General features: G+C 42.1%; 2 protein-coding genes and 1 non-coding gene across 5 annotated transcripts in view; 1 reads left to right on the forward strand and 2 right to left on the reverse strand.

Annotated features, from left to right (window-relative positions):
• Nucleotides 1-932: 932 nt before the first annotated feature.
• Nucleotides 933-22,400, reverse strand: NMRK1 (nicotinamide riboside kinase 1). Of its 2 annotated transcripts, XM_087858930.1 has the most exons (10): nt 22,170-22,400; nt 18,749-18,811; nt 14,061-14,151; nt 13,719-13,767; nt 13,296-13,394; nt 8,933-9,080; nt 8,784-8,855; nt 8,057-8,163; nt 6,028-6,111; nt 933-1,897 (listed from the first exon to the last, which is right to left on the reverse strand). In XM_087858930.1, exons 2-10 carry the CDS (start codon nt 18,775-18,777, stop codon nt 1,878-1,880), a joined length of 699 nt encoding a protein of 232 aa, XP_087715056.1. In that variant the 5' UTR covers nt 18,778-18,811; nt 22,170-22,400; the 3' UTR covers nt 933-1,877. The 2 variants fall into 2 exon arrangements, with proteins under 2 accessions (XP_087715056.1, XP_045637019.2); XM_045781063.2 differs by lacking the exon at nt 13,296-13,394 and having other exon boundaries at nt 22,170-22,397.
• LOC123781528 (small nucleolar RNA SNORA12) lies at nt 3,148-3,261 on the reverse strand. The gene has a single exon (XR_006776761.2). It is a non-coding gene; the product is annotated as a small nucleolar RNA SNORA12 (small nucleolar RNA).
• Nucleotides 22,401-22,630: 230 nt separating the features above from the next.
• OSTF1 (osteoclast stimulating factor 1) overlaps nt 22,631-25,364 on the forward strand; it is a 50,859-nt gene continuing 48,125 nt past the window's right edge. Inside the window, exon 1 of one of the 2 annotated variants that reach the window (XM_087858929.1) lies at nt 22,631-22,919. In XM_087858929.1, coding sequence (XP_087715055.1) covers nt 22,886-22,919 — 34 coding nt within the window. In that variant the 5' untranslated portion in view covers nt 22,631-22,885. The remainder of the gene's footprint in view (nt 22,920-25,364) is intronic. The other variant, XM_045780996.2, reaches the window with a different exon arrangement.

Below are 25,364 nucleotides of genomic sequence, written 5' to 3' on the forward strand. Positions count from 1 at the left end.
ATTGTGTGTCCTCTAATTGTGTTTTTCCCCCCTAAATCTGGCATCTCTATGTGCAAACTCTGGACTGCCTGCCTTGAACTTCCTTCTTATGTAAAAAAGTAAACCCCAATGAGTTTAAGCTACTACTCAAATAACATACTGGTTGCATGTGAATTCATTCTTGATGTCATCGGAATTTACTTTTGTACCCAATACTTTTTGGGGTGTCCATCATGTGCAAGACACTGTGCTCGTTTGCACGGATGTGTGTGTAACTAAGTCACAGAGGCAAGACCTGTCTTCATGGAGTTTCTACGTAGCTGGAGAGACGGTCGCTAAATGAGCGATTCTGAAAGGGGAAGTATAATTCCAATTGTGAATCGTGCTTGGAAGGACAAGTAGGGGACTACAGAGGGAAGTTCTCCTGAAGAAGGATGTCAGGGCACAGGAGGGGCAGGCTGATTGGAGGGAAGGGTTCTGGAAGTTTGCTCTGAGCACCAGGAACAGCATGTGTTCCCCTCAAGGCAGGAACGGTCCTGGTAAGTTTGAGGCGAGGAGGTCACGGCACTGAACAGCAATGGGGTTGAGTGATGGGCAATGAGAATAGAGAGGCACACAGAGGTAGTTCAGGGAGTGCCTTGGAGGCAATATTAAGGATTTTGAACTTGATCCTTACTCTACACTGCACCCACACTAAGTACCGTTGACACCCCCCCTTACAAAGAGAAAATAGAGACTTTCAATAGTTTGAAATAAAGACTTCCCATAATTTGATCAGAGTCATATAGCTGTTAGGTGGAAGAACTGCCATTTGGGCTCAGGGTTTGTTTTGTGTTGTTTTTTGCTTGTTGTGTAGTGTGTGATCAAAAAACCCTCCCTAATTACCACCAAGTGCAAGCTAGTTAGAAATACAGAAATAATGAGAGCTGATCAAATGAGTCTGTAAAGACCAGTTAAAGTTAATGTAACAATATATTTATATTTGTAAAGATTGAGGGGCTTGGAAGCAATCGTTTGTTAAAAAAGAGGTTGATCAGTACAGTAGATCATTTAAATTCCAGCATTGAAAGAGGCCTCAAAAAATCATACAATTCAGATCTCCTGTCTGTTCCTTTCAACGAAAGGTACTACTTATCATTTAAGTAACCATAACTGATTTCTGTGACTTTAGATTCATTTGACAAAAACAAAATAGAACACAGAAAATACTCTATTATAACAAAGTATCGACACAAGTGACACAATGAGCCAGTGGTTTTACACATATGTAAGAAACAGTAACAAAACACACAGGAAAAAGACACTCTAGTAAATTGTTGATTTATTCAATATGACTGCTATTCCCCCTAAAGCCTTTATGGGCAGGAAATAGGCATTGGTATTATATGGTAATGAATATTATAGAAAATTTAAAAATAGAAAAATATCAGCGTGCATTGAATCTAAGGTAAATGCTTTGTGATACTTGACAGGCGTGTGTATTTACACACACATATATACCTACATACACACAGACACACACATACATACACAAAGACACATACAAGCACAATAGATTACATATATACTAGATTGTGATGTAAATCTTATTTTGTACCCTGGGTCCCGTACAGAAAAGTTTGACAACCACTGGTCCGGAGGAACTGACTCATTGTGAGCTACGCTCTCTCTCTGTATTCCCTGGAGCAAGAACAACTCACTAAGGTAAATTCCTGTCTGGTGGTGTGAATAACCATTTACTTGTTCCACATGTTGGGAAAACCATGTGTGGTAACACAAACAAATGAACCAACAGCTGTTGTCATACCAAAGTACTTATTGTATCTCGGTTAAGGTTCTTAAATACACTCCTTTGAGCTTCCTAATTCATCCCAGGAAGGATTCAGGGCACTCCATCTTTATGTTGTTACTTGCAAACCTTGGAAACAAATACAAGTAGAAAGAAATTAATAGAGAATTCCAATTCTCATTGTGTTAAATCTTCACACTATCAACAGTAAATCTTAATCTATTATTAAGATTACAGGGATTCTGGAGCCAGAAATGCTGGTTTTCCGTCAAGAACTAAATAGAGGCCAAGTCTCATTCTTTGAATCCTTAGACTAAATTTAAGCCTATCTTAACATATCAGATATCTAATATCATTTGCAATTGGTATAATAATCGTTGGCTTCAAGGAATGAAATAGTTGGAAAATTAGAAGAGTATCACAAAGGGTGGCTGGTTGTGTTAGAATTATCGGTTTGCAGCGTTATCCTTGATTTGGGGAAAGAGCATGGGTACGTTTACTCTTTTTTTCTTAAACCAAGGAAGCCTAGCTGAATACTCAGTGACTTTGCCTTGAAACTCAATGATAAACCTATTGCATTCATATTACAGAGTTTATGTTGGAGAAACATATTTTTTTAGTGTAGTATTTAATTGCTGAAGGATATACATACAGGTACGATTATACTCTTTGACCAAGCAAGCACTACTTCTGGGAAACTTTAATATGATTCCAGAAGAAGAAAACAAGTGATATGTGTAGATATTTTTTATAGCATGTTATTTGCCAATGTGAAAAACCTGTAAAGGTACTAAATACTCAGCAATTGCGAAATGGGCCATTAATCCCATGATAATTTGGGCTATTATATTAGATAATTATACTATTACTTTAATTGGACATATTTTATATTTGATATAGAAAAATGCCAAAAGAAAAATACACACCTTTTATTAAACGTTAGTTTGCAATTTCTTATTCCTTTGATTTGAAACAAGACGTGTGACATCTTTCTTCTGCACTGAGAGGTCAATGCCAAGTCTTACAACTCACTCTTAATGAGCAAAATAGAACTCAGCCTTGATTCCTTTAACTGGAAAAGCTGTGTAGTTTTACTCAGTTTCATTATATAATAAACTCTATAAAGCTCCTTTAAATATTAAATACGAATGTAAAACCATTAAAAAAAAGAAATGAGTATGGCGATTAACCATGTAACCAGCTAACAGGCTGATGTGAGCGGCAAAAATGTTGGACGTGTCCTCGTTAGGATGTTCACATTGCTGATTGGTGGGAATTCAAGTGATTATTTTCTCTCTTTTTTAAATGAAAACTTTTTTAATAATGAATATGCTTTTCTAATGAGATGGAAATAGACATTTTCCCCCCTTGTCCCTTCCACATGTAGGAGCCAATCTCCAGTCAAGCCTTGCCAGCTTCTACCCAGTATGTGTGGCGGAGTCAGGCTCCCTTGAAAACATAATCAGCAGGCCAGAAAGTAAACCATCACCGTGAAAATAAACATTGTCAAAAGGAGTTCCAAAGTTCTGGTGGCTAGACGGCCTTGTCATTGTGAGGATAGGGAATGATTACATTTTGCCTCAAACACCGAATTTAAATAAGGATTAAATTAAACACATAACTTTGTGTTCTTACTGTCTTGGGTCATTCGTTTCATTAATCATTAAATTCAATCTCTGTTCCCCTCTCATCATTATTACTTTATCACAGTCATGATTTTATGGGCTTAGATGGAAGGGCAGTTCAGCAGGTTTATGAGAGGTTGTGAGGAGCCCGCAGAGTAGTCCCTTGAAACCTGGGAAAGGCCTCCTTGCTAGCTCAGCCCCTGACTGTGGGTTAAACCAGGCCATGCCGAGGAGCCCTCCAGGCAGCTCTCCCAAGGCACTGTGGTCGTAAGAACTGGGCAAGGTGGTAGGTTACTATAAATAACACCATAACTGGAAAAAAAAAACTGATATAGATTTTAAGAGGTAAGAAAAGCTGATCTGCTTTGAATTTTATGTCTCTTCTAACATTTGCCATTTTCTTTTCTACTTAACTTCATCTGACATCTAGAACACGAGCAAGACAGCCTTAAAAGGCATAGGTGAGTACTCCCTTCCAGCCTCTACGACAGAAGCAAGGAAAGAGGGCTGCTATACACACGGACACGTACTCCCTCATGGGCTTTCAGTGTCCATCAAAACATACCTGTTGCTCTTGGGGCTTGGAACTGATGGTAAAGGTTGGCATTTGATATGGAGCGAGCAGCAGTTTGAGCTACTTGGTGAAGGCGCCTTTTATCTTTATCAGGAGCTGGATCACAAAGCCGAACTCCAGAGTATGACTTAGTCACGAAAAAAATGGACTTAAGCACTGACCATTACCAAAGGGATGGAAAGGTAGAGATGTCCAGCCCCTAAAACACCCCGAAGTCTCTCCTTAGGGCCAGAAAGGGAGCCAGTCACTCTCAGCAAAGCATCTCTGGTTCAGGTGCTCGACTCCCTCCTTCACTCTACATTCTTCATAAGCCCTTCACGTTGGCGCCCTGAGCTTCCCTGCCTTTCATCAAAGTAACAGATGGCGGGGCGGGTGGGGGCGGGGATATCTGCCAAGGACTCTAAGTTCCACTTATAAGAAACTTAAAAATGGTCCTGAAATTTCTTCAAATGGGATCATGCCTACACGAAGGGCCGATGCTGAAATCAGGAGTGTGTAGATCAATGGGCTGGCTGGGCTCAGTCCCCTCGTAAGATAGGAGTTTACTGAGAACAAAGGAAATCTAGTTCTTATTAAGAGATGATGACATCTGGCCTAGGGTAGTTGCTTCTCAGAAGCGGGGACTATTCTCCCCTGCAGGAGTGACTCACACTGTCTTCTCTTCCAGTGAATGATTGCATTTTGCACGTGTTAACCGTGAAAACCCTTTTAGTTCCAATAGTTCGAATATAACAGCAGCTGGATCTATAGTTCTGTTCTCCGAGCGTGCTTTTTCATCCTGCTTCTGGTTTCTACCTCCTGCTTTGCTCTCCTTTTGGGGGAATTTCTCCTGTTAAACAGGAGGCCTTAGCAGAGGCATTCAATGACAGGATGAGTCCATGATCCAGTCCTAGCCAATCCGAGTATGCCAACTCTGGGGTCAAAGCGATCAGGTTAGCACAAGCCATGGGACCCAAGCAGGACCAATCCAAATCTTCCCTGGGACTCTTCAGCGGGGCTAAAATGCAAAACTTTTTTACAAAACTGTTTAAAATAAAGAATACTAAACATATGCTAAAGTAGGGAAAATCATACATAAGCTCCTTGGAACCCAATACTCAGCTTTCGACATTTATCAACTCATGGGAAATCTAGAGAAAGGATAAACTGTCTTTTTCTACTGGGGATGTTGCACCTGGGAGGATGGTGCTTCCAACCGCCATCCTATCTGTCAGTGGAGGGAGTCTGACTCCGAAAGAAACCCAAACAGCAATGTGGAATTGTGGCAGAACCTTGAAGGCTACATTTGAGCTCCTTAATCTAGCTGAGCCTGAAGCCACAGCTACCCTGTACTTTCTGCTTAAGCCAGATCGAGCAGGGATTCTGGTACTTGCAAAACGTGTCATCTAAGATGAAATCCTGAAAGAAAGACTCAATAGATATTTTTTCACATCTTGTGTTTATCTTTGAGACATCTGGGGAAAAAAATTCATGGGAAAGCTTTAAGAGGACTAAAGGAGAAGGGGCGCTCTGGATATATTAAAACGAGATCACCAGCCTTTTAACTCCACTTTGCCCGAAGGATAATGTCAGTCCCACTGAAATAATAGCCATCTACTAAAACATTTAAACTATGTAACATAAACATCATTAAGGGATGTAACAATGGGTGGGTATTTTCACCCTTAAATAAAAAAATCTCATTAAGGGGCGCCTGGGTGGCACAGCGGTTAAGCGTCTGCCTCCGGCTCAGGGCGTGATCCTGGTGTTCTGGGATCGAGTCCCACATCAGGCTCCTCCGCTATGAGCCTGCTTCTCCCGCTCCCCCTGCTTGTGTTCCCTCTCTCGCTGGCTGTCTCTATCTCTGTTGAATAAATAAATACAATCTTTAAAAAAAAAAAAAAACCTCATTAAGAAAATAATCAAGGCCCCAAACCCATTCGGAGTCTCAGATTCTGAATTATCTTCAATGCAATGAATGAATGGATACAATCACTCCTACATGAGCATTCTGGTAAGCTATTATTGGGTATGTAATGAACTCTTTTCCTGGCTGTTCCTTCACCACCCACAATACTTACACTTTTGCTTTGCTAGTTCTTGTATTAGATCTTCATACACTTGGGAAAAGAGGTCCTCTTCCGATTTTGTTCCATCTAGGTAAACTGAGAAGGAGAAAGGAGAATGGTTCAAATGCCAATGGGCCTATTAGTACAGGATCCTTACTCTGGCACCTGACATCTCTTAAGAATACTAATAGGTTCAGGGGCGCCTGGGTGGTTCAGTCAGTTAAGTGGCCGACTCTAGATTTCGGCTCAGGTCATGATCTCAGGGTCACGAGATCAAGCCCCTTGTCCTCTTGCTCTGCCACCCCCCGCCCAAAAAGAATACTAATAGGTTTAAATAAAGAACACAAGACCTTAAACACTTAAAAAGAAATTAATAGCCATTAAAAACAGAAATACATTATAGTCAGGAATAACAGGTAAAGAAAAATTGGTTCAATGGGGAGAAATGCATACTAGCAGATATGGAAATTATTTTTTGAAAAAGAAAGAGTTAAATGGCACTCTGTATGTGGCCCTTTAGCAGCACTGAGAATCATTTAAGGGGGTGGTTCTCCAACTTACTTGTGCATTGGGATCACTCAGGAAGCTGTGTGTGTGTGTGTGTGTGTGTGTATGTGTGTGTGTGTGTGTGTAAAAAGGTGATTTTTATTAAAGCATGGGGACAGGACCTGTGGGCAGAAAGAGCTGCCCCCATGAAGCTTCTTGAACCATGCAGGGGTCTGGGCTATTCCACGCATTCTGACTCAGAATTCTCTAGGCCCAGGAGAAATGTATTCTTACCCAAACTGGCATAGGTAATTTTGGAGAAAAAGTGGAAGTTGTATAGGTTAAAGGAAGAAAAGAACCCTTTAATGGGAAAACTGGAGACAAGAGAGAAGTCTGCTTGTTAAGAAAAGGATATACAGTTTGGAAGGGCTAGAATGTGGGAGGCAGGAACACTGGAGAGATGAGATTTTAGAGCAAGGCTGTCTATGCCTTAGTCTTCAGGGGCTTTGAAGTCTGACTTCTTGGAATTTAATCCAAAAAGTTGGAGACTCTTTGCAGGTATTTAAGCAAAGTGGGGACATGGTTAGATTGGCCTTTTTTTAAAGGTTTCATTTTTAAGCAATCTCTCCACCTAGCATGGGTCTTGAACTCCTAACCCCAAGATCAAGAGTTGCATGCTCCACTGACTGAGCCAGCCAGGCACCCCTAGATTGGCAATTTAGATGGAGAGGGAGAGCGGAGGACCCTCCACATCTCTTCTGTCATTCTGTTCTACATCCACGCTCACATAGCCAAGGGGATCTCGCTAGAACAAGAATTTGGTATTTACCATGTCCTTGTTTCAAACCTCTCTGTAGAGGGCATTTCCACTTCTCTGAGGATAATGACCCAAGCCCTTCACTGGCCTATGGCCTTGTAGAGTCTAGATCGTCCTTATGTCTCCAGCATTACCTCTCTCTCTTGGTTTTCTCTACCAAAAATACACCAACCTCCTTTCAGGTGCTCTTCATTCCTTCCTGTCCCTAGCCTTTTCATATACTGTCTGGGGTGGTCATCTGTTCCCCCAGCCTACCTCCCTTTGTCCAGTTAAACCCCTCACAGTGTGATTTAAGTGGCTTCCTCAAGGAAGCCTTCCCTGATTGTTGGCTCCCCCTGGAACTTGGTGTCACAGCACTTAGCATAGCTAGAAAGCATGTGCTCATGCAGCTAGCGTCTTTCACGCCTGTTTCCCTGACAGATTGTTAGGTTGTAAGGGTAGAGGCTGGGTTTGTCTTATTTTTCTTAGTATCAACAGGGCAGGGTCTTATACACAGAAGGCATTCGATCAATACCCGTTTCATGAATGACCACCTAGAAGTTGACAGACTTTGAGAAGAGCCTTCGGGAGAGAAGCAGGAACCAGGACAGTCAATTGTGGAAGGGCCCAGAGTGTTCGGGCTTAAACGGTTCCTTTATAATGTAATACATGAGAAAAATGCCTCCTAAAAATCCTTTCTCTTGTGGACTTTGAGCAACGACAAGTGAAGGCCTTCTGTGGAGGAGAAAAGGTACTTACCAATCTCCCACGGGATGTCCTCCACTTCTTGTCTGTGCTTTAGATACATGGGCCACACGTGGCCATCAAAGTACCCTGGGACATCTGGAGGCTCATAGACCCTCGTACTATCAAAACACATGGGAAACTTTATGCGGACAGAAACACACAGTTGATAAAAGTAAAATAATAATGGTCAGGATAATGGGAAAATCACTGAGACTTAATCCAAACAGAATCAAGAGTACACATTTTAGATTCAACACTAGTTTCAAAGGTAACAAAACAGATTTAGTTTTCTGACCCAGACAAATTACTTTTGTAACTCACTATCATTCATGATTATCTCCCCCTACTTTAGTGCTTTGTAAGAGAATCAAGAGACAAATAGCAATGTAAATAATGACAGAGAACCTGATATGCTGGGTTAAGCTTTCAGTTAATTCGTGTTCTTTGTGGCTGTCACCGAATAATGGCTCATGAATTTAAAATCATAATCAACATTTTTTTACTTAAAAAATTTTATTTTTAATTGAAGTATGGTTGACACACAACATTATTAGTTTCGATCGTAGAACATAGGGATTCCACTTCTCCATACGTTCCGTTATGCTCACCACGTAACTCCATCTGTCACCACACACTGTCACTACAAACACCACTGACCCTACTCCCTATGCTGTGTTTCCATCTCCATGTAAACTGTGTCTCTTGAATTACAATCCACAAACACAATTTCGAAACTCACCTCCTCCTCCTCTTACATTCTTCATAAGGAATCGTCAGAAAGTATCTTCTGTTCCACAGAGTGTCCAGGGGCCTAAAATAACAGCGTCTTTAGTTCACAAAGCTTTCCCCCCATTCATTCAGAGTCAATATGAGGTTGAGGATGCTTACTTATAATTAAAGAGAAGGAAGCCTTCAATGATTAATATGGGAATTTCCTCGCTGCTTCCAGAGTGTGTTGATACCAGTGAGTGTCTTGGGCTTTCCATCCAGCAGGAAATGGCAGACATCATTTTTTCCATGTTAAGCGCTTCAAGCACTTCAAGCAAACATACAAAAACATGAAATCAATAAAACAAAAGGTTTATGATGCGGCTTTTTATGATGTGTATATCCAGGGCTCTGTATTAAAGAGATATAGAATAACGCTATTTTATTTACCCTTCAAAATACCGAATAAATATTTTAGACAAATATAATCTCTATTATTGACAAATTGGTATGTCTGAAACATTTCTAATACGGAAAATTTCAAATATATATAAATGTAGACAGTAGAATACAATGAATTCCCATGTCCCCATTACCAGCTTTGGCAATCATAAACTCATGGCTAATATTGCTTTATTTATAAGGTCTATTCCCTCCTTACTGTACAAAAGTTTAACATTTTTGGATGACAAAATATCTATAAACTAGTTAGAAAGATAAATGACATACTGGGGAAAATATGTGCAATGTGTTTCGCCAAGAGCTAAAATACGTACCTTCTTTTTTTTTCTTAAGATTTTATTTATTTACTTGAGAGAGAGAACGAGAGAGCGCAAGCAGGAGGGGCAGAGGGGAAGGGAGAAAGAATCTGAAGCCGACTCAGCACTGAGCACGTAGCCCGACGTGGGGCTCGATCCCAAGACTGTGAGATCACGAACTGAGCCGAAACCAAGAGTCAGCCGCTTACCCAGCTAAGCCACCCAGGCGCCCCAAGAGCTAATATGTTTAATATATAAAGGGCTCTTACAAGTAAATAAGGGAAAAATCATTAAAAATTTTTTAAAGGACACAAATATGTCCTTTTTAAACTCTAAAATGTGCATACTTTTGGAGCTTACAATTATAATTCTAGAAAATTATTCCAGAACACTGATTCTCAAAGTGTAGGACCTAGGCCTGCAGCCTTAGTATGACCTGTGAATTTACCAGGAAGAATTACAATTTCTGAGCCCGACTCCAGAACCACTGAATTGCGCCATCTGGACTTAGAGGCTTTTTAGTGGAAGCTTTATAAATTATGGATTAATTTATTCACTAGACATAGGATTATTAGGATTTTCTCTTTGTTCTGGTGTTAGTTTTGTAAGTTGCAATTTTCAGGGAAATTGTCAATTTCATTTAAGTTTTCTAATTTACTCGCAGATTGTTCATAATATGCTCTTATTTTTTTAATTTCTGTAGGATCTGTAGTGGTATTACGTTTTTGTATTTGATATTTGTAATCTGTACCTTCTCTTTTTTCTTGTTTAATCTGTTTGGGGATCAGTCAGATTCTTGAATTTGTAGGTTTATATCTTATGCCAAGTTTGCAATGTTTTACATATTTACTACTTTTTTAACACCACACTTTTTCTCCTGTCCTTCTGAGACTCCAATGATGTGAATTCTGGAGCTTTTGTTATTGCCCCATATTTCTGTTAATTTCTTTTCAGTCTATTTCCTCTCTGTTGTTTAGAAAGAGTAATTTCTATTGTTCTGTCCTCAAATTCACAGATTCTTTCCTCTGTCATATTTATTCTGCTTTTGAGCCCCTCTAGTGAGTTTGTTAAAATTTAAATTCAATTAATTAACCTACAATGTATTATTTGTTTCAGAGGTACAGGTCTGTGCTTCATCAGTCTTACATAATACCCTGTGCTCATTACAACACATACCCTCCCCAGTGTCTATCCGTCAGTTACCCCATCTTTCCACCCCTCCCCTCCAGCAACCCTCAGTTTGTTTCCTATGATTAAGAATCTCTTATGGTTTGTCTCCCTCTCTGGTCTCATCTTGGTTCATTTCTTCCTCTTTTCCCCTATGATCCTCTGCCTTATTTCTTAAATTCCATGTATCAGTGAGATCATATCAAATAGGTAACATTTTTACATTTTAACTACAGGGAACAGGTTTCTTGGGACTTTTCTGTCTGTACCTATTAATGATACCACGTTGCACACCCCTCAAGCACCCCTTCCTGAATATATGACAGGTAAGAAGAAAACCCAGAGAATCACAGTGACGTAATTCCTCAAGTCCCAAAGGCCCTAGCCAGTCTGTTCTCTTCTTTTTATCTTTGAGTCTTCCTTTGTTTGTTGTGTTCGATCTAAGATTTTCAATTTTAAGAGGGAGAAAGAGCAAGGAATGGGGCCAATCCATTTTAGCTGGAACCAGAAATACCATTAGTTTTAAGATATTTTCATTATCGTTCAGTTAAAAGTGTCTTCTAATTTTCACTGTGATTTATTCTTTAACCCACAGGATATATAGAAGTGCTCTGCTTCAGATGAAACATGATGACATATGGAATTTACTTCTAAAAATATAGAAAGAGAAAGTGGGTAAGGGCATAGATGAACTATATGGTCAAGACTGCATCATTTTAAAAGCTGGATGATGAATTCATGAGAGCTCATTACACTTTTCTGCCTACTTTTGTATATGCTTAAATTTTTCCAGAAAAAAATTTACAAACACTTAGGAGTTTTCCACTTACTCTTTTGTTACTGATTTCTAATTCAGTTCTCTGTGATTAGAGGATATCTCTATATTACTTCAATCTACTGAAACATACTCGGACTTGCTCCATGCCCTTGCATATACCCTCCATTTTAGTTAATGTTCCCTGTATTAAGAAAACAAAAATGTGTATTCTGCTGTGATTGGCTACACCTTCTATATATGTCAGTTTGGTTAAGTTTGTTAATTGTGTTGTTTGAATCTGTTATACCCTTATAACTTTTGTCTGCTTTTTCCATTAATTACTGAAGAAGTTGTATTAAAAAATCTCCCATAATAATTATAGATTTGTGTATTTCCCCACTTAGTTTTGTCAGTTTTTGCTTAATGTATTTTGAGGTTATGTTATTAGGTGCATATAATTATTAGATTGTTTATCTTCCTGTTGAATTGACCCATTTATTTCTATTCATCTCTAGTAACAGTATCTCTAGTGATACTCTTTGTGTTTCCTTTGTCTGATATTAGTAGTTACACCAGATTTCTTTTCGTAGATGTTCACATGGCAGATCTTTTTCTAGCCTTGTCTACTTTTCTTTGTCCTAATATTTAAATATAGCTCTTGTAAGGTGCTTATAGTTGGGCTTTCCTTTCTTTCTTCTTTTTTTTTCAAACAAGCTTGACAATCTTTGGGGTATTTTAGTTCATTTAACTTAACATAGCTACTGATATATTTGGCTTAAATCTATCATTTTATTCTCATTTTCTATTTTTCTATCATCTTTTGACTTAAGTTCTCTGTTTTTTATTTGACTTATTTTGTATTTATCAACTACATTTTAATGATTCCATCTATTTATAAACTTGATAGCTATATATCTTTAAATTATTCTTTTGGTGGTTATCATAAAGATTTCAGCATTACCGTGATTTATTTTAAATTTGTACACTTACCTAAAAATTTCAGACTTTTCCCTAAGATAGATTCCTGGAAGTGGGACACTTGACACGTAGCATGAATATTTTAAAGTCTTTGGGACATATCAATCTCCCTTCCAGAAGGGTGAGATCAATTAATATTCCCATCTAAGAGAGTTTTTGTTTTACTGAGCCATCATTAGATAATTAGATAACTGTGCCATCATTAGGTAATTATTGCTTTAAAAATCTGTTTACTAGGTAAGTGGGAAAAAAAAGTAATTTACAACTCTGACTACTTCTGAGATTGACTTTTTATTGTATAGTTATTAATCAAATAACCTTTTGCTTCTATGAATAGCTTATTTATATTCTTGGACATTTTTCAATTGGAATATTAGTGTTTTTCTTATTAGTTTATAAGAACTCATTTGAATTAGGAATAATTCTTTGTCAATTGTTGAAAACGGTTTTTCCTTGTTTAATGCTTACTCCGTAATAATCTTCCTCACTAACCATTAGAGGAGGGGACAAAAGGAAAAAAAATCCTGGCTGGAGCTCAAGACACAAGAACAGGCAGTGAGTCAAGGATTTTGCTTCTCTTAAAACTATCAAGTGTCTGTAAGAACTGATTACACAACATTTTTCCTCTAAGGTCGTCAAAGTTAAAAATAAAGAATGTAGTTTATGTCTTTTTAAGAGAGCTGTTTCTGTTGCCAGTTTGCATAAATACTCAGTGGTCATCTTGTTCATCATAAAAGTTGATAAGACCATTAAAAATAGTTTATTAGCATGATATTCTCTATAGGAAAATAAATATTTTCTGATGGACTTTTATAATCCTTTGGCTTCAGTGTTAGATTGGGCAAGGGAGCGAGATGAATCCATCTCAAAAATATTCACTAACCTTTATGAGCAGTGGAAAGAAGAAACCAGCTGCTCAGTGCACCTTGGTCACTGGGAAGGGAAGCTCCGAGGATGAGCTTAGAGTTTGCTTCAGGCGAGATGGCAGGGAGGGGGTGAGGGAAGTATCCTTAGTTATGTGCACCCCAGACAGGGATGAGAAGAGTACCAGCAAACCTACCTCGCTCTTGCCTTAGAAGAAAAATCTATATTGTTCCAATGTTTTCAGTCTTAAATATAAAGTTGGGGAAAAGGTTTCATTTATTTAAATAGTTGGACATAAATCAGAAACCTTTACAAAAGTATGTGTAAAGTACAGCAATATATTTAAGCACATTTTTGAGACTGTCTTCATAGACAGAAAAGGTATTCGGGTTTGAAAAAGAAAATGAACATTAGCAAATGTGTCACAAACTCATCTACTTACCGTCATACTGCAGAAATCCATTTGTATCTATTTCTATCTCCGACTTTGGCTGCAAAAAAGAACAAAGCACCCATCAAAACTGTCCAGTGCAGAAATGATACAATTATAGAATGAAGAAAGGCGATAAATTTACTAAATGCTTCGGATGACGAGGAGAAATAAAATCAGAGCCACGCCAATAAGTAATGCCATCTAGTGGATAAGGGACATTACTGCATGGAGCCTATCTTGACTACAAAAACTCTTATCCCTCAGCAGAGGCTTTTTGGATGTAATTTCATCAACTTTGCTACTAGAACTTTGTTGTGTTAAATGAATTATCCAAGGTGTTTTTATAGATACCTTAAAGAAATCATCCTGAGATATGACACTGCAGTTTGGAAGGTGTTTCTGCAAATTCTTAGCTAGCGTTGTCTTCCCGCCATTTGTCACCCTGAACAGAAAAAGGAAAAGAAAAAAAATTGAGCATACCAAGAAGGAAGATGCACTGTAAATGTCAATTTACACTGTAAATGTAAAATGTAAATGTAAAACATTTATTTTTAAAATTTTTTAAAAATATAAAACATTTTAAAGTGATCTTAGAAAAAGGATATTTAAAAACAATATGTTAATACCTAAGACGGAATTATTTCTTTCATAGATATGTTGGTAATACCATAGGCCTAAGTAGATCTACTGTAATCAATGAGGAGAAATAAACCGGAAAGGATGGAGGAGGAAGGTCACTAAGCACTGGGCAAGTAAACTGGGTAATACTAAGGTTTAAAATTACAGCTACTGTGTGGGAAGCAAAGAATGTTTTGTCTACACTGAAACATTCTCAAGGATCATATGCAACACTGAAAATACGAGTAGCACATTTTCGTGCAAGTACGTCCATTTGCACGTGGCCGCTGTGACTTTGTTTCAGTGCCCCGTGGAGAAAAATGGAGGACTGGCTTATGACAAGCCATGGATTACGCATTCACATCTCCGCTGTGATGCCCCCTTTCTCCTTCATCTCTCTCCACTTTGGGCCAAATTGGAGGCCCCCTGAAGCCTGTCACAGAGAGTCAGTTACTTGTCCCACCTGGCTGGACTGTGATGTTGGGAAGAACGGGGATCTTGACTAATTGCTCTGTGTATCTAGTTTTCCCGCGTCTAGCATCACGCACAGCACATGACAGGTGCTTCTACGCGGAGTCATTCAGTCAGAGCTTTTCCTTTAATTACAAATATAAGTAACAAACATCAGTAGTATTAATAGTACCTGTGGCTTTGTCACCACTAGAAATCATAGATACTTTCATACCATGGTGCAGGTGGGGCAGATATCTTGACGCATGATTGATATTCATTCTTATTTCAAATTGATGGCAGTTTTTAAACCCACCCCTGGACACTGTTATTCAATAAGTTAACGAAGAAGTGTATCTATCACAAAGCAACAATTTGTCTAAAATATTTTTATAACTTTATTTCAACATAACTGGTTTCCTTTGTATTCCTGTATTTTATTTTGTGCATTTGAAACCATTACTCTAAATCAAGACTTCATCATACCACCAAATGTTCACGGCACAAACTCATAACTGCATGTTTATCTGCAAGAACCTGTGTTCAGTCCCAGATGATAGACTGCAATGTATTTATAATCTAGAAAAGAAACTAATATTCATTCATCAAAATTGTTTACTGGCTGTAATTCAATTATTACCTAAATACCTTATACCTACGAAGTACAAGGAACTTGATTCAAAACTTTTTTCATTAATTTTTTAAAGATTTTATTTATTTATCTGAGAGAAAGAGAGAGTGAGCACACGTGGATTGAGGTGGGGAAGGGAAGAGGGAGAGGGAGAAGCAGACTCCCCGCTGAGCAGGGAGCCCCATGCAGGTTCAATCCCAGGACCCTGAGATCATGACCTGAGATGAAGGTGGCCGCTTAACTGACTGAGCTACCGGGGCGCCCTGTAAAGTTTTTTGCATTTAAACTTAGAATACACAATTGAGTAGGATACGGGCGATCTCCTTGAAAAGACAGAAGTGCCTGAGTGACTCAGTTGGTTTAGTGTCTAACCCTTGATTCTGGCTCAAGTCCTGATCTCAGGGTCGTGGGATCCCACAGGAAGGTCGGCTCAGCTGGGAATCTGCTTCCTCCTTCTCCTTCTCCCTTTGCTCCTTCCCCTGCTCAAGCTCTCCGCTCCCCCCCCCCCACAAATAAATAAATCTATCCTTTTTTTTTTTTTTTTTTTTTAAAGAAAAGACAGGGAAGTGGGTGGGTATTACCCTTTGCCTTGAGAAAATAAAATTTCTCCCTTTTAACAAAAATGTCTGTAATCCATACTGAGTTTCCATAGCTCAGATACTGAACTTTGGTTTAAAAAGAGAGAGTAAACAGGGCTAACTTTATTATAGTATGAGCTAACTTTATTTATTTATTTATTTATTTTTAAAGATTTTATTTAGTTGACATAGAGACGGCCAGCGAGAGAGGGAACACAAGCAGTGGGTGCAGGAGAGGAAGAAGCAGGCTTCCAGCGGAGCAGGGAGCCCGATGTGGGGCTCGATCCTGGAGCCCTGGGATGACGCCCTGAGCCGAAGGCAGACGCTTAACGACTGAACCACCCAGGCGCCCCAGTATGAGCTAACTTTATTCTAGTATGAGCAACAAATATGTCATTTTCTGGACTTATCTCTTTCAGATGATACAGTCAAACCACCCGTATTTAGATCCCTTCTCACTGACTTAGCTGGAGACAATGAGAAGCAAGCACTCCAGTGCCGTAGACTTGGAAGAGACAGACCAGACAGAAGGCAGTACAGTTCAGAGTCATGGGAGAGGAGTTTAACAAGAATTTTACAAGTCAGAACGGCACAAGTTCAAGCCTAGCATCTATACTTGGAATCCCGGTCAGGTGACACCTTAAGGCTAACTCTTCTCTTTCAGCAGCTCATAACCACCATGCACCACCAAGCTCAGGACCACCCTCATGGGCCCTCCAGCCTCAGGGCAAGAGTGCCCAGACACGTGCACGCTTTATCTTAGGAAAGAAAACGAGTAACTACTTGGGGCCACTTCCTTCTTCGTTCACAACACCCTAATAAAGGCAAAAGTCCTGGTCGATTTGTTTTTTACACACCAAGAGACAGGAGGAAAGAGTGTATTTGGAACATGACAGTGGGCCAAGGAGAAGTTAAAAAGGATAACTGCAGGTACTTAAGAGGCAAATCCATTCTGTAGGAGGTAGATATTAATATTACCATTTTACAGTTGAGCAAACTAAGGACTGAAAGACTATATCCTTATACTACTTGCCCAAGGTAACAACTAGCAAGTACTGAGGATGGGATACAAAGTCTAACTCCAAAGCCCATGGAGCTTTTTTTCCCCCCAAGGCCCATGAAACTTTTATTTTTTAACATCACAGAATTCTGTGAGAATCTGATAAAGATTATATGCCCTTTCCCCAGAAAAATAAACATCTTCACACATGCATTCCATTTTTAGGAGGATCTTGAACGACCCTGGAATCCTTTGGAATCCCTGCTATTCCTTAACGTCTTAACTGAATGATCACATCACAGCATAGCAAGTGGTAAGTATACAAGGAAGATACAACACTGAGTCTGGAGGAAGACAAAAAGGGAGGAACAGAGGTTACTGCGGCTGAGTGTGGCAGGTGCTTCCCAGAAGCAGCACTAAAATGAAATCCTGGCCCTCTTCCAGGAAGAGACAGTGAAGGGGAGGCTTTCTTAGGGAGGTGTGGGTGGCCCCTCACACACGGGGCAAGAAAGCGTGAGGCAGGTGTCTACACCTGGAACATGGAGGAGAAGGGAATGTTATTCCTACATACGCAGAATGAAAGTTGGTTTGGATACTAGAGCTGACCTGGTAACTGCCTCCCCAGGTTCTACCCATTTCTGAGGTCTGGTTTGGACTAACCCCACTGTCAACTCCAGAGCAGGGCACAGGACCTGCTGGTATCCCCTTGTGCCCCCCAAAGTGCAGCCAACTCTAGGATGAATCGAAATGGAGGAAGACACCAGGAAGAGATGGAAAGAAACGGAGTCTTCGGTGATATCGCTGAGCTCCTGTATCAAACCTTCCCTACAGCCTACATGCCCTGAAGCTAGTACATTTCTTTTACTATTTATGGATGGTCTTCATACACCCGGATATTCAGATTTTGCTCTAGATAACTGGAAACCACTGCCTATTGTTCACGAGGTGAGAGAATAATTAAACATTTCTGCGAGAAGATACAACTGGTGAAGATGTATCTAGGAAAGGTTAAGAGGGGGAGGCTGGGATTAGGGAATGAGGGCCCGATTTAGGATGGTGGCAGTGAATGCAGAAGGCAAGGCATGACCAAGAGAAACAATGCAGAGAAAAATGGAACTTTGGTTCTGGTTAGACGGGAGCAAGACGAGGCAGAGTTCTGACACTGGATTCATTCCCTTGTACCTCTGATTACTTACTATAGTAACATAATACAACAATACAGTGATCTCCCCCAAATCACAAACGTTTAATCTTAACAGACTCAGATATTTCATTCACTGGACCACACCTAGTGTGAATGTATTCAGAAGAAAGATGAACACAACATAGTACCAAAACAAACACCGTCCCCTGGAGCTGTTGTTGGTGTCTTATTTGCATGCATACCTCGGGTACCACAGGGAGGGTGACCCTATAATTTAGGGCACTTTTGAGAGAGAGGGGGGCATGCAACTAATAATTATGCCAGGGCAATCAGCACATCAGGATAATATGGAGAAAAGGTGCCTGGTGTCAACTCCAGAAAAGAAATGGTAAAGCAGGCAGATTTTGCTTACTGATGGTCCCGTTTCTCTGTTTAGAGGAGACTCTCCCACCTCCTGTTGCCATTTATACGGACAGCGCTATATATATTTGCCAGTGGCCTGCTCTCTTCTTCAGGACTCAGGGATCCTGACTCCACCATCCCCCACCACATCTACAGGAAACCACCCTCTGGACATCCTCAGTATCTCCACCAGCTGTTTGCAGCAAAATTACTCACCCACTGATTCCAATGACAAATGTTTTCATAATTAGCTCTGAAAATCACGTCTTCCTAAATTTCCTAAAATTAAAAACACAAAACAAAACAAAGCGAATGCTTATCACGGAGATGTCTAAAGAAAGACTAAAAGGCTAAAAGAAAGAGTCCTAAATTAGGAGGGCCCGCTGAGGGGGAAAGATGACCATGATCTCTGGGTAACCCCTACTCCTGGATTAGCCACACTTGGTAGGAGACCTTTACAAGGTACCAGCTTTTCTCTGCTCGACTCTATGGCTAAATCCAATGGCCAATGGGTGTGCGCTCAATAGGCCAAAGTCTCAGAGAACACACACTGCAGAGTCTCATAGCTCTGAAACTCAGAGTTTCAAGATTCAATCACCTGGAGATGACCCATTTATTTCCCCAACGCCAGGGAACCCCACAGAGCTCGCCTCTTTCCCTTTCTGAAATGGGGAAAACATCACTGCGGGCCAGAGGCAAAACGAAGTTAAATCCCTTTAAGGGGCTCACTCAAAAACTTAAGTCCAGGACAGACAAACTTTTTCAGAAAAGGGCCAGGTAGTAAATACTCGAGGTTTTGTGAGCCCAGAGGCAAACTGAAAGTTATTACGTAGGTACTTATGTAACAAGAGAGAAAACAAATTTCCACAATGTTTTTGACGAAAGTCAAAACCTAATAATTGGGTACAATTTTGTTGTTGTTGTAATAGACGTCTACTAAAGCGAAGAATGGAATTCCTTTCTTATTGGGTTAATATTTCTCTTACTGGATTTCAGAGTTCGTGTTCTCAATCAGAAAACGGACGGCAAACGTTCAGGCTGAGGGCCAGGTTACAGGCCATTGTTTGTTCACCCCGGATCTGGGGGTGGAGGGCAGTTTCACACAGGGCCCCCTGAGGTTCAGTAAAGCAGTCCTATGGATATTCAAATGAACCATTTTCACCTCTTTATGTGAAAAGGTGAAGCTCAGCTGGAGGGAACCTCAGAATAGTGGTTCCTGAGGGTTGCCTGACCCAACGCTGCTGTGGTTGGGTGATCGGGGACCTAAGCTGGGGTGGGCCGCTGGGATGAGTAGCCCCTGAGCCGGAGGCCCTCCCAGTTCCTATTCCAGACCTGTGTCCTAGCAAGTTAATTTTTTTCTTCTTTCCAACTGTTAAAAAGCACTTTATTACCAAGGGCAAAGAAAGGATGCTGCACGTGTGCTGGCTGAACTGCAAGGCTCTCATGTATAATGGGTGCCATTTTTATTGATGGATTATTGATGGCTGAGCACACTGAATGGCAAGGACTAAGGGTCCTCCTGCTTCATGCCACATCTGTGCAGACACGGGAGGATATTGTATCAATTACATAGCACGCAACTAACAAAGAGTGTGGCTGTGGCACTGGAAAGATGCTTGAGGCGTTATTTGGGTGGAAACTAGCAATTCCGAAACAAAGAGCGAGGGAGAGTCAAGAACCTAGTTATAAAATTGCTTGGGTTCAGGAGGGAATTCCCACAGTCAAATGCAAGTTTTTACCAAAACAGGAACCCTCGGTTCTCTATTAGTTAGCTAATAGAGAGCTATTACCCAAGACAATGTTTGGGTAAATGTTGGGCAGTCTATTAGCCCTGAATGGGTGACAACGTGGTGGGAGGGGTGGGGAACTGGGAAAAGCCCAAGCAAGACGGGTGCTGGGGTGAGGGTGGGCCTAGCAATCCCAGAAGTCATTTATTCCAAAAACCTCCTTGGATGCACAGGGCAGCACCAGGTGAACTCCAAATTCGGGGCTGGAATTGTCTACCTGCAGACCGCTTTGTGTTATTACATCTCTTCTTGGCCCCTTGAAGAACTATTTAAAAATCACACTTAAAAATTCGCTACCAAGAGTTGCCCGACTCCAAATATACACAAGCAGACTTCATTGAGGCAAAGACAAGCTTGATCAACTACAAACTTCAATCACTGGATGTCTCCGGAGAGACGACCATTTGGACTTTGCAGTCTCATCAATCTGGGGCATCTGATAACTTGGAATATATACCCCCGCCAATCTCGTGGGATATTTATGTACTTTATTCTCCCAATAAGTGCAAAGCTTTCCTCAACAGCAAAGTTCTTTGCATAGGGGAAGGAGAACACACTAAGATCGCCAAGGGCAAATCCCAAATGAACATTTTAATTTCTTTTTTTTTACCCTAAGTAAGATAGGTTGTTGAGTCCTTTTTTCATTACTTGTATGTGGTTATTATGTGGATTCCACTGCTAAGCATGGTACATTTTGGACTCTAAACTGCAAAACGGTCAGAGGTGGTATGTGCAGAAATCAGCTGTGCAGAAATCAGCAGATTATAAGGAAGACAGCAGCTCTCATACAAACGGATGACAACATGCTAACCAATTTTTGGGCTTTTCAATGCATCTAAAGAGCAGTCTGATATTTTTAAACCAGTGAAATGTTTCAGGACTTCTCACTCATTTGCTTTATTCAACAAATATTTTGATTATCTTCTTCCACACAACAGGGAAGCCTTTTCCTACTATTGTTTAAACTTTGCCCCCTTTTAGTAAACAGAAATCTCCCACGGTTAGAATTTCTGAATACCTCAACCCGTGCCCCTTTCCTATGGAATCACTTTTATCTTTCACTGACCCCCGAACAAAAACTTTCCAGCTTCATTTTAGATAGACTCTCAGGTAAAGTTTCTTCAATTTTTCTTCCCTCAAACACACAGCTGATCTATAACACTGTGCTATTTCGAACTGAATGCACGCTGCATTTCTTGTCTGCTCCGGCCCTCGCCTCCCCCTGGAGATTCGATCTGCTAGGTCAGGGGTCGACATAACTCCGCGAAATGCCAGATAGTCAGTGTTTTAGGCTTTGAGGGCAGCAGCTCAGCTCTGCTGTTCGGAAGAGAAAGGGGCTACAGGCAGCACAAAAGCCAATGAGCGTGGCTGTGCTCTAACAAAACCTGATGGACACCGAAATTTGAATTTCTTATCATTTCCACGTGCCACAAAAATCTTTTGATATCTTTTCAACCATTTAAAATGGTACAAAGCCATCCTGAGTTAGCAGGCCGTACAATTAACAGGTGGCAGGCGGGTCGTAGTTAGACCACCCTAATACTGGTGGAATAAAAGCCTGCCTCCTCCCGCAGGGATCAAGACCTGACCCCAACCCTGGTGACTTCTCTCCACAACCCATCTCTTGCAGGTAGTCTCCCATTTTAAGGATCATTACGGGGCGTTGAAGCAACACGCCGCCACGTACACACACTCCTTGGCAGGCCAGCTATCAGCCCGCTTAGGGCGGCAAGAGTCCGCACAAGGCTTGCAAGACGCAACCAGGTTCAGGCTCCAGCGCAGCCACACCTCGGGAGCACCTCCAGGCCTCGGGGGGCTGCGCAGCGCGGCCGGGTCGCGCAGGTACTCACCGGGCGCCAGTTCGAGCCCTCCCGAGCAAAGCGGCAGAAGCGCTGGCCGAACGTGCGCCTATCGCTGACCCGCCGCAACCCCCGAAGCTCGCTAGCCTAGAGGCTCACAGCCCCTCCCTCCGCGCCCCTATCCCGGCGGAGGCGGCCCAGGTAGAGGACGCCAACCCAGGGATCGGTCCCGCCCGGGCCGGACGCCGTGCAAGCTCCAGCCCCGGTGGGGCGGGGCGAGGCGGGGCGGGGCTCCGGCGACCGTGGCCCCGCGCGCGCGCGCCCCCGCGGGGTCCGGCCATCTCTCGTCAGGGGCGCGCGCGGCCGGGCCTGCCCCGGCGCGAGCTTGCGGCGCCCTCCCTCGGCTCCGGCCGGTTCCGCCGCCGCCGCCGCGCGCGCCGCCGTGCGCGCCGCCCGCGCTCCCGCCGCGCCGAAGCTGCCAGCCCAGGAGCCAATTAGCGCTCGGCGAGACTGCGGCCACTTCCTCGTCGCCCGGCTGCGCGCTCGGGAGGCTCTGGCGGCCGCGGGGCGGGGCGGGGTATTGCGCCGAGCGGCTCTGCCTGCGTCCGCTCGTCCGACAGTCAAGGGTGGGCGCAGGTCCTTGAAGACGCGCGGCTGTGAACCCGGCAAAAAGAAACTTTGGGCCCCCCCCTCCGAGTGTCGGCTGGCGGGGCGTTCGGTTGGGTTTTCCTGCGTGGTCTTGAGGCTCAGCCGCTCCAGGAAGCGCGATGTCGAAGCCGCCACCCAAACCGGTCAAACCAGGTAAGGGAGGTGCTCGCCGAGTCCCCTGGCCGCCTTGGTGCCCTGCGCTTCCTCTGCCACTTGGCAGGGCAGACCACGCACGTACCCGGCCTGGAGCTTCGCTTTCGGGAGCCGACCCGCCAGGATGGGTCGCTTTGTTGCGTTCGCTGCAGGGAGGGATCTTTTTGGATAGCAAGAGGATTTCGAGGATTTTTTAAAAATTTTATCTTTAAAGGGGAGTCGCCCTCGATTTTGCAATATAGTCATTCGCTGCAACTTTCTAGTGGCTGTGATGGCTACGTCCCATTGAAGCTTGACTGGAAGACAAGGGATATTGACCCCTTTAGGGGAGAAATATATATATCTATATGCCTTGAAATGGTCTTTTGGCCACTTCCTCTTTTTTTTTTTTTCGGTGTGTGTCAGTGTCAAGTTAGAGTTCTTGACCGGCCAGAGCGAACGGGAAGTGCGCTGTTTGCAGGGTGGGGTGGGTGAGCGAGTCTCCTTTGGGACTTTTGAGAGGAGCCGCGTTTGAAATTGCCCTCGGGATCTTGGGGAAAACATTTATAAAACTGTAAGCGAGCTCGCGGGGAGAAAAATCTAGGCTGCGGCAGAGTTATCTCGGCTGTTGCTCTTCGGGAGTGTCACTTTATTATGCAGCACAAGTCCTTTGCCTCCGCTTCCCCCAGTGAATTTGCCGAGCTAAACTGGAGAGGGTGAGATTTCTGAATCCCTCAAAGCGCTGTTCTTGGCCGACAGTGTGTTCATTTTTAATTCTATTCTTAGCATATTTTCTGCCATAGGGAGACACGAGAATGTAAAAGGGACTGACGTATTTCCATTCAATACTGTAACAAACTCGTGCGTTCATTTAGTGAGTAATTACGGGAAACGTAGGAAGTGGAAGATAAATGGCTCTGATACACTCCGGGGCGTTTTCTTCCAATCTCCTGTAACTTCAGTATAGCACGACCTGAACTGTATCCATTTACATCAAATTTAGAAGTAACCTTGGTTGCAGGCACTACACCTTTCATGATTATCTAGTTTTCTTTCTTCGCCATCATACAGTGGCGGTTTCAAGTCATTTTATATGAAAATTATGTACATCCTCTTATATATGACAGTCATTCACTGAGGACTTAACATTTTTTTGGTGGGCTGGGTGTGAGGGAAGTTGCTGGGACTTTGGCTTTGCTGTGAGCAAAGATGGGGTGTGGCTAGTAGTGGGCTCTGTGCTTCTTTATAAGTGAAATCTCAGGAGGAGTTTGCATTTTAAGTGCACGTGTAGGAGGTAGCTGCTTCCTGAATTCAGATGTAAATCAGGACCTCAAGCATCCAACAAAGCAGAGTTGTTCTTTGATGGCTAAACAAAGTACTTTATTTTAAAGAATGTCCTGAGAAGTTAGTTGTTCGAGAGGTTTTTCGTCTCTGGAGACTTTAAGTGAATTCTGTGCTGCAGCTGGAGGGGTATTGACTGTGATGTGGAAGTGTGTACATGAGTACTCGTGCGTACACCGGTTTGGTTGAAGGATCATACTGTTACCAGTTGGGGATACACTCCCAGAAACCATTTTTGTGGTTGGACAGCGCTGTTTTCTCCTCTTCAGCAAATCAGAAAGCAAAGGGTTGAAAATGTCTGCCATTTTAGAGACAGCTTTGACTCCACACAGATCTGTGAATGAGATCCAAACTCAAGGTCACCATAGAAATTGGTTTGTTAGTCGACGAATTTACAATGAGAAATATTACTTTCAGTGTGACTTGAAACACTGGGTGGCCTGGCTTAATTGAAAACAAAACTGTCTTATTATAGTACTGGTCCACATTTACTGTGTGCCCGGCACTGATGTAATCCCTTTACATGTATTAACTCATTTACTCCTCACCACAACCCTGTGAGGTCAGTACCATTATTGTTCCCATTGCACAGGCTGGGAAATTAAGGCAAGGCACAGAAAGGTTAAGTCACTTGCCCAAGGTTAGCAGCCAGGTAGGGCGGAGCAGGCAGGATTAGCACCCAAGCAGTGTGATTTAAGAATCTGCGTTCCTTGTCGTAATGCTGTTCTGCCTTCTGTCACCGTGCAGCATTCACATGCGTGGTCCTGTGTATTTTAGAGCTGGTGGGTGGCAGTGGAAAGGAAAGTGCCTCTAGTCCTCGGTCAGATCTTCGGTCACAGATGCACATAAAGGTCACCCCCTGGTTGGTAGCAGTGAGGAGAGTGAGCTTTACTTTCTTGCCCTGCAGGCAAGATACATGGGTGAAAAATATCTGAAGCAGCTTGGACTTGGGGGTAGGGGGTGTATTTAATTTTTGGTTTTTTAGTTTGTTTATACCGGGCCTCATCCCAGATGTGAGAGAGAGAGAGAGAGAGAAGAAAGAAAGAAAGAAAGAAAGAAAGAAAGAAAGAAAGAAAGAAGAAAGAAAGAAAGAAAGAAAGAAAGAAAGAAAGAAAGAAAGAAAAG

The sequence above is a fragment of the Ursus americanus genome, chromosome 34 (assembly GCF_024610735.1).
Source record: "Ursus americanus isolate L20-20 chromosome 34, mUrsAme1.1.p, whole genome shotgun sequence".
Classification (NCBI taxonomy): Eukaryota; Metazoa; Chordata; class Mammalia; order Carnivora; family Ursidae; genus Ursus; species Ursus americanus.

What these genes read in the sequence shown, in the direction of transcription:
- NMRK1 (XM_087858930.1), bottom strand. Translation starts at nt 18,777, where the DNA reads ATGAAAACATTTGTCATTGGAATCAGTGG. An exon ending in TTTGTCATTGGAATCAGTGG is followed by an intron (nt 14,152 to 18,748) that starts GTGAGTAATTTT and finishes TTTTCTGTTCAG; the next exon opens with GGTGACAAATGGCGGGAAGA. An exon ending in GGACATCCCGTGGGAGATTG is followed by an intron (nt 6,112 to 8,056) that starts GTAAGTACCTTT and finishes TCTCCTTCTCAG; the next exon opens with TTTACCTAGATGGAACAAAA.